Here is an 8,758-nt window from a genome sequence, read left to right as displayed (position 1 = left end):
TCCCATGGACAGAAGAGCCTGGCAGGCAGCAGGCCACAGGGTCGCAAAAAGTCAGACACAACTGAAGCAACTTACCAAGCCAGCAATTCCATGTCTGGCTATATAGCCTAAAGAACTGAAAGCAGAGGCTTGAAGAGAGATGTGTACACCCATGTACCCTGTATTATTTACAACAGCCAAGAGATAGAAGCAACACTGGTGTCTATGGATGGATGGCTAGATAAACAAAATGAGGTCTATACATACAATGCAATATCGTTTAGCCCTAAAAAGGAAGTGAATTGTGCCACAAGTTACAACATGAATGTTGGGGAATGAAGAATTTTTCCTCTACCCTTCTAGGTTCTTCTGGCTGGTCTAAGATCAGATTGACGCGAGACATATTAAAAGGGAAACAATCTAACAAAGGTATAGTAACACTTGCATACATAGGAGAGACCCAGGGGTACTACCCACCAAATGGTCAAAACCATCACTTTAAATACCACCTTCAGCTAAAGTCACAAGAGGACGTTGAGGGCAATGGTTTGGGACTTCAAAGATGAGGAAGGCTACTCACAGAAGAGTCAGTGTTTGGTTGCCGTGTTTGCTGGGTGCAGAGTGGGCTCTGACCTCCACACCTCGCTGTGCTCTTCTGTGGACACCTCTGCTCGCGGCTCTATTTCTGCAGCAGGTCCTTTGTCTGCGTTCTTTGCTGCAGGTGTTCAGTTCCGTTGCTCAGTCGTGTCCGACTCTTTGCAACCCCGTGATGAGGAGGAGGTAAAGGAAACACTTTGAGTCTTCAGTTTCTAGAGAAGAATCAGCCTAAATGAATACTCATGCCAAGGTGACACATTTACGGGCGGCACCCTTGGCCCCCCTGCACTCTCTAAGTTTCGGTCTCTCCTCATCTGTGAGATGTAGCTAATCACGGGCCTCCTTTGATATGACTGTCGTGAGCACTGGGTGAGCTGAGGCTTGGAGGGCACTTAGTCTGACTACAACTCACCAAACTCACTCCCAGTTATCTTCTACCTTCTGATTTGGAATCACTAAGAGCAAAACTTCCCTTTAATCTCCTTGAGAGGGACGGTACTAGATCATCCCAACTGCATGGATGACAGTCAAGCTCTTGAATCCTGGATATATGTCTCAGGACTGAAGAAGACCCTGCATGGCACCTGGTCCTGTCCAAGTGATGGAGACCAGAATCAAAGTTAGGATGAAGCGCAGTAGATGACGTTCAGGTTGGCTGCCTGGGCCCGAGAGAACGGATCAAGTCTTCACACTTTAACTAAACATGACACCCTTTCTCTTTCTTTTCCTTTCTTTTTCTCTGCCACTGACTAGGAAAGATAAAGCCCCACTCTGTAACCCCCCATACATTGCTAAAGAAAGGAATCTTTCAGCTGAATGTATCATCAGAATTTCCAGTCCATCCATCACTATTAGGTTTACTTCCACTCAGTAAGACTCATCCACGCACAGTAAAACCAACCTACTGACACAGGGTTATGATGAAGGAAAGCGCAGCATTTATTGCAGGTTCCAGGCAAGGAGCCCAGGCAGCTTAAAAACCCCAAATTCCACGATGACTTTCAGGGAAATGGTCTTAAACACAGGGTGAGGGTGAGGGTGAGGGGTGTGTGATCAGCTCAAGGATGTCTTCTGATTGGTTGGTGGTGACGTAATCGGGAGCCATATCATCAAGCTTCTGGGTTTTATGACCGTGTAAGCAATATACAGTGAACATCTTCAACATGGTAGCGGATTACATATCTGTAAAACAGCATCAAGAATTTGGTTCAGAATACTGTCAATAGCTCTTGCTTCTGTTGCTGCTGCTAAGTCACTTCAGTAGTGTCTGACTCTGTGTGACCCCATAGACAGCAGCCCACCAGGCTCCCCCGTCCCTGGGATTCTCCAGGCAAGAACACTGGAGTGGGTTGCCATTTCCTTCCCCAATGCAAGAAAGGGAAAAGTGAAAGTGAAGTCTCTCAGTCGTGTCCTACTCCTAGCGACCCCATGGACTGCAGCCCACCAGGCTCCTCTGTCCATGGGATTTTCCAGGCAAGAGTACTGGAGCAGGGTGTGGTTGCCTTCTCCCTACAGCTCTTGAGGAGGAACTAAAGGTCCTTGATGCTGATTAATGGTTAACCTATTATCACTTTGTTTTGCTTGACTGTTACCCTTTGCTTCTGCATTTGCTCACTTCAATTTTATCCTTGGAACTTGGGGAAGGCCTAGGAGGCTGAAGGTTTATAACCCTCATGGGTCAGAGGGCTGTCCCAGGATGCCCCCACAGGGTCCTACTGGGTGATACATGTCAGAGGGATTAAGCAAACGGTCATGGCCATGGAGACCACACCAAGGGTGAACAAAGCTGTGGGGACTCTACATCGGTACTGAGAGTGATGCTCATGCCTTACATTCTGATTATATCTCTTAGTTAGGCTGAGACTTTGCTACAAAGCAGGGCAAAGTTAAAGAGAAAACCACAAGTTCAAAATGGCCTCACTTTTGTTGAAGCCCATGACACCAATCCTAGGTGTAACACCTGACCTGACTGTAGCTTTGACCTTCCCCAGGAATGTAGTCTTAATCAGCCAGTTTAGAATTTTCTAGTCAGCATCCTTGAGGTGATCAGTCTCCTGGGACCTCTCCATCTTCAGGAGGAAGAAGAAATCTACCTGACCTCTTTTGCTAAGCAGTGGTGAAGTGCACGTCACGTAACATTGACCATCTTCAATGTACTAACTCAGACTGTAAAGAATCCACCTGCAATGTGGGAGACCTGGGTTTGATCCCCAGGTTGGGAAGATCCCCTGGAGGAGGGCCTGGCAACCCACTCCAGTATTTTTGCCTGGAGAAGCTCCATGGAGAGAGGAGCCTGGCAGGCTCCAGTCCATGGGGTTGCAAAGAGTCGGGCATGATGGAGCCACCAGGTACACACACGAGTGTGCCTACAGTCCAGTGTCCACTCCTGTGGTTGTGCAAAAGTCACCACCATCCAACTCCAGAACCTTTTCATTTTGCAAAATTGGTCCTGACCTTGTAGATGTTGCTAACACACTCAAAAGGCACCCCACTCCAGTACTCTTGCCTGGAGAATCCCCTGGACGATGGAGCCTGGTGGGCTGTAGTTCATGGGGTCGCTAGGAGTCGGACACAACTGACCGACTTCACTTTCACTTTCATGCATTGGAGAAGGAAATGGCAACCCACTCCAGTTATTCTTGCCTGGAGAATCCCAAGGACGGGGGAGCCTGATAGGCTACCGTCTATGGTGTTGCAGAGTCGGACACGACTGAAGTGACTTAGCAGAACACATTCAAAAATTATAATACACAAGAAGGTCAAATAAACCCAGGAATGGCCTTGGAAAGGATATACTGTGCCCTTCGATGTGTATGGTCTCATTGAACTCACACAATGGCCTGTGGGGCGGCTGGTCATGCTCATTCCACAGGTGAAGAGACTAAGGCTGGGAGAGGTGAAGTCGCTCGTCTAAGATTCCCCAGCCGATGAAAATGGCAGAGCCGGGGATCTGAGCTGGATTCAGTTTGATTCCAAGTTCTTTCAAGAAGCCCAGGGCCTCCTCACCAGGGGGATGACAGAGAGTGACAGAGACAAGAAACCTACTAGTCCAGGAGCCTGAGCGGGTGCCCCAGACAGAGACAGCGACAGAAGGACAGACTGGGGCAGCCAGAGGTGTGAACCCAGAACCACCTGGAGATGGGACTGGCTGGCACCTTGGGTTCACACAGCAGGACCCCCAAGGGGACTGGGCCCCACACAAAGCCCCTGGGGACGAGTGCTGGGTGGAGTCTGACCTGGAAGCTGATGTAGGACACATGCACGCAGCCGCAGATGGAGATGGCGTTGACTTTGTCGAAGGGCACACGGTGTACATAATCCAGGAAGATGCTCCCGTTCACCGTCACCTGTTGATGTGAGCACACATGGCAGGAGGGGGTCCAGGACCAGGTGGGAGCACACCCGTGCCGCTGGGACCCCTGCTTCCAGTCATTCAGACCTGCATCTAGTTGACCTGCATCAATCCCCTATAGGTCAGGGCAACAGCCTGCAGAGCTGTGCCGGTTGCAGGAACATGCTCGGGACCCTAAGTGCATCGAAGGGCAACTTCCACCTGACTCTAGTCCTTGGCTTCTTCGTTCCTCTGGTGTGTGTTTATCACAGTGGGTCTGTCTTTCTAGTCTCAGCTCTCCTGTGGTGTTATTGAAATATACATGCAAATGTCCATGGGGAGCAGAGAAGAAGTGATCTCAGGTTGTGTGATGAGGGGGTGGGGACATTCATGTTCACACAGAGAAAAAAGACACAGATGTGCTCAGCTCCCCTCCCATCTCCCCAAGCCCAGAGACACCACTCTGCTTGCAAAACCAATGTGCAATGCCAGGCGGAACTAAGTCTTTAATAACACCTGGATAAATGCAGCCACAAGGTAACAGGAAAACAAATATACCCAGGGACCTGGAGTGGAAGAAGGGCTACGACAGAGAAATGGAAATAACTTGGACTGAAGGACCCAGGAGGCCAAAGAGCATCACAGTGACTTCCCCAGTGCTTACTTCCAGAGTAAAAGAAGCAACATGTTAAGGTGTGTAAGGAGGTGAACGTGTGTAAGGAGACTGAGGCCTTACAGGAAATAGTCCTCTTCTCTGTACAAAGTGTTGCTCACGTGACTATTAAAAGGCTGCTCGCAGCACCTTATGTGGGGGCGGAACAGACAGCTGAAGAGAGGAGAGTTCCCACTCACCTTGAACGAGGACCTGTCTACATCGAAGCAGATCTCAAATTCACTCCCCTTCTGGAAGGGCATCTGCATCTTCTTCGCCTCCGACCCCCAGTTTCCTTGCTGCCTCGTGTTGCAGACCACATATCCGCCTCCATCAAACCGAGGGTTGAAGTGGAAGGCAATGTTGTTCGTGTCACTGATGCCCGTCTGAAAGTTCACTGAAAACCTAGGTCAGGGAAAATCAGACAGTGTCCTGGCTTACTGCCAAGGGTGGGAACAGGAAGTGCTCACTATGACTGACATCGTCTGGGAGCCTGCGAACAACCTGCGTGGCTGGTTGGTACCCATCCCTAGTCTCGTCCCATCCCTTTGGTTCACCGAATTTGCAGTGTGTTTTGTGCAGTTACCACATTTTGCCTTTACACTGTGGTTTTCTATAAGTAAGGAGGAAATGGGTAAAGAAATTTGTGTCCAAGATGGAAGTAGAGGAATGTGCCTAGAAGTGAGAGTCTTTGGGGCCAAGTGGTGGCTCCCTGGAGGTCAGCCTGTGTCTGCTGAGTTGGGAAAGAGGACAAATGGAAAGAACAAGTGTATTGATGGGACACCTACAGAGATGGTGTCTAAAGGGGAGACATAGAAAAAGCCCTAGGTCTCTGGGCATGGGGACCTCAGAGTGTGTGTGTCTCCCTCTTCAGAGGGTGTCGTGTGTCCACCTGACCTGAGTGAGGTCAGCAGGCCTGGACCCTGACCCCAGATCTGCCCTGTTTGTCGTCTGCAATGCCCCAGGACCATGCTATCCTCAAACTGCCCCATGCAGAAAAGGGGTGACTGCCTTCCTTCAGGGATGACAACTGAAACAGCCCAAGGGCACCCCTAAATAAGTATCTCTTGTTCCCATCTCACCTCAGAGGAAGCCCCTCACCATCTCCACCTCTTTTGGCTATAGCTGAAACATAAGGTGAGGAGGGAAGACAAAAGGAGCTTCCAAGGGGCCTAGCTCACCAAAGGGATGCAACAAGTCCTTGTTCTGCTCTTTCCCAGATGGAGCTCATGCCTGTCCCCCAACCAAGGTCCAGCCTGAATTATCCAATGAGCATCTCTCTCCCAACACCTTGCCTGAACTCAGTCCCCATGTGGTTCCCAGTCTGCTTCTCGGGGTCACTCAGGCTCCCAGCTAACACACAGCAGTCAGACGGCACGTCTGGCTCCCACGCCATCCCCACAGGACCAGGCTCCGCCCCACACCCGTGGGCGGCCCTCCGGGGACATTCTCCCAGCAGAGTGCTCTGTTTCGCTTGTTTATCTGGGGTTTCTTTTGGCTTCATGGCTCGAGCTCCGGGTCATTGTATACGAAGTTCAGTCCCAGACTCCACCTCTGGGCTGGCCTGCTTCCCTCCCTAGACCATGAGCCTCCATTCCCCCTGTCTCTGGGGAGTCTGGTTAATGGTGCCCCAGATGCTACAGGTAGGTGGTAGGGGGCCTGAGCATTGTTGGCAGGCCGGGCCCTTGCCATCCCCTGAACTGGGTGTGGGCATCTTGGAGGAAGCTGTGTGGACCCTCTGAGCTGACAGCACCCTGGTTCACTCAGGGCTGAGGCTGAGAGAGACAGCAATCCCCTGTACCTGTTTTCGTCTGTGGAAAGAACACGCCCCATGACGGTGACCTTGTGTCCATCCTGGAGACCCCCTTCAATCCTCCCAGTGAAGGGAACAGGCTGTGGAGAGGAGACAGCGGTCAGTTGGCCTGCCTCCTTTTCTCCATCCTCTCCAGCCCTGGCCGGGGCTGGCCTGGGTGTGGGGCAGCAGCCTAGGGACCCAGTGCAGCCACGAACAGGACAGAAGGAGCCTCAGCTTATGGACCTTCCAGTCCTGGAGTGAGGAAGTGACACAGATATTCTGAGGTTAGGAGAAGGAGCCCCTCAGGCTCTGAGAGGAGGTGACAAGGTCAGATTGGCAGCTGACAAAGGAGGAAGCAGCGAGTACACAGCCCTGAGATGGGAAGGAACCAGGGGAGAGAGGGGGGTGGCTGGACCCCAAGCCAAGCTACTGCTAAAGACCCAAGTCCTGGCTGGGGACTAGGGGTCCACCATGGACCGGAGAGACCCACCCACCTGTCCTCGAGGATACACCTTCTGCTCAGCTGAGCAGGCCAAGAAGAGGTAGGTCATCCTCCCCGTCCTGCCCACCCCACCCAGAGAACAATGTTGACCTTGACCTTTGCCCCCCCCACAGCCTCAGAAAGTGCCTCTTCCCGGGTGCTCTCTGCAGCCAGGGGCAGCCCCCTTTCTGCTCCTGCTCCTGGGCTCCCATCCTTCCTCCAGGCCCCGGGAAGCCTCCCAAGTCATCACTGGCGTCTCCACACACCTATTCCCCATCACTTTGTCGTGTTCTCTTTCCTGAGCCTCTTTAAGCACCCAGGCTTATGGTGAAGATGCTTCGTTTTAGAGCCAGGCATCCTTCAGGTTGGAATCCTGATTCTGCTGTTCATTACCTGAGTGGCCTTGGGAAGCTTATTAAACTTCTCTTTGCCTCAATTTCTTCATCCATGAAATGAGAACAAGTCGCAGCTTCTGGGTGACTTTGATGATTAATGAGAAAATATCTGTGGGGAGAGACTGGCGCATCCTTCCAGAATGCTGTTTATCTAACATGGTTGTACAAACTGCCTTCAACTCAGCTCTGTCTCCAAGTCAATTTTCCATTTTCACACTGTTGAAGTATTTTCTACCTTCTCCTCTAAGTAATATTTTACAAAGATTAAATGCTTACAGGACCCAGGCAGGTGCATAGTTGACCTGGCCAGGTAGGGGGCAGTTGGGAGTGGTGGAGACTGCAGCAAAGGAGGCACCATCCCCCTCATCTAAAGAGCAGCGTCCACTCGGCTGTGACCCGATCACCTTCCAGGCCCGGTGCTGTCAGAGCTTCCAAGTCTTCAGGAGGAGACAGAAATCTGAGCTTTTCCTTCTGTAAAACTTTCTAATTTGGGAGGCGAAATGCTCTGAAAAGGATTGTAGTAGGTTTCCTTTGCTATAAGAGACATATAATGAAATATTTGCATTGGATTGATATATCTAAATTTTCTTCAAAGCAATCCTGGGGTGGAAAGGAAAGTTGAGCTGGGCAGAAATAGAGCAGATAGTCCATGAGTTGAAACTGAGTGACTGGTATGTGTGGATTATGATACTAATATCTCTGTATTGTACTTTCTCTTTGGCAATGAGTTAAAACACTGTCCTCAGGCCAAACAAGAAACAATGTGCACCAGGTCAATTCAGTCCTAGTCCATGTCCTTCAGTTGTAGGATCACCCAGGATCCAGGGAAGCCCCTCCGAGCCCAGTGTGCACAGCTGGTCCTGGGAGATACCCGTTGATGCCAGAACCCCATTCAGACTGTACTCCTAGACCTTGGGTAGAGGTGTCTTTTGTGGCCCTCAGGTCTGGTCTGAATTCTGCCATTAAAAACTTTGGTGACATTAAGCAAATCACAACGTCTCTGCATCTCTGAGTTCTTTCTGTCAAAATCCATGTCAGTGATTTTGGAGAAGTAGAATCAGCCTACCACAGGCTGACTAGAATGGTGCTCTTCCCTAATGAAGAATCGCCTCATTTGTTGGAGTTTGAAATCCCCCTAAGAGCCTTTCTCACCATCAGGAGAGACAAGGCTTAAAATGTATCCACCTGGCAGCATGGTCTCCTCCCTCAAGCATATTCACACTAAGGTATAGAGTGATAGGAGGGGTCCTCAGGGCACAGAAGGAAGGCAGGATGGTGGAAGCCCTGTGGGGATCATGGGGGCGGGCAGTACAGGTTAATCTTAAGGAATGATTCCCCCCAAAAAAACTTCATGAGATTTTAATGTCTTAAATGGTGCCCTCACATTCTGAAACACAAGATGATTTCAAATTGAGTATAACCCGAAGACAAGATTACGCATTACTGCATTCTAATAGCAAAGAATTAGAAATGAATCCAGAAGTCCACCAGGAAGAAAATGGTGAAATTAATTATGGTATTTCCACAC

At 50.3% G+C, this 8,758-nt stretch overlaps 1 protein-coding gene across 1 annotated transcript; it reads right to left on the bottom strand.

Annotated features, from left to right (window-relative positions):
* LOC102186681 (galectin-9B) lies at nucleotides 1,492–6,063 on the bottom strand. The gene is made up of 4 exons (XM_018063988.1): nucleotides 5,984–6,063; nucleotides 4,760–4,964; nucleotides 3,813–3,923; nucleotides 1,492–1,758 (listed from the first exon to the last, which is right to left on the bottom strand). Exons 1-4 carry the CDS (start codon nucleotides 6,061–6,063, stop codon nucleotides 1,735–1,737), a joined length of 420 nt encoding a protein of 139 aa, XP_017919477.1. The 3' UTR covers nucleotides 1,492–1,734.

This window comes from Capra hircus, chromosome 19 (genome assembly GCF_001704415.2).
Source record: "Capra hircus breed San Clemente chromosome 19, ASM170441v1, whole genome shotgun sequence".
NCBI lineage: Eukaryota > Metazoa > Chordata > Mammalia > Artiodactyla > Bovidae > Capra > Capra hircus.
This window is presented reverse-complemented; position numbering and strand designations above follow the sequence as displayed.

Excerpts from the sequence above, each read along its gene's own strand:
- LOC102186681 (XM_018063988.1), bottom strand. The coding sequence starts at position 6,063 with ATGAAGCCAAAAGAAACCCCAGATAAACAAGCGAAACAGAGCACTCTG. Across the intron at positions 3,924-4,759 it reads TAGACAGGTCCTCGTTCAAG|GTGACGGTGAACGGGAGCAT; the intron begins GTGAGTGGGAAC and ends TCACATCAACAG. Across the intron at positions 1,759-3,812 it reads TGTCCTACATCAGCTTCCAG|ATATGTAATCCGCTACCATG; the intron begins GTCAGACTCCAC and ends GCTGTTTTACAG.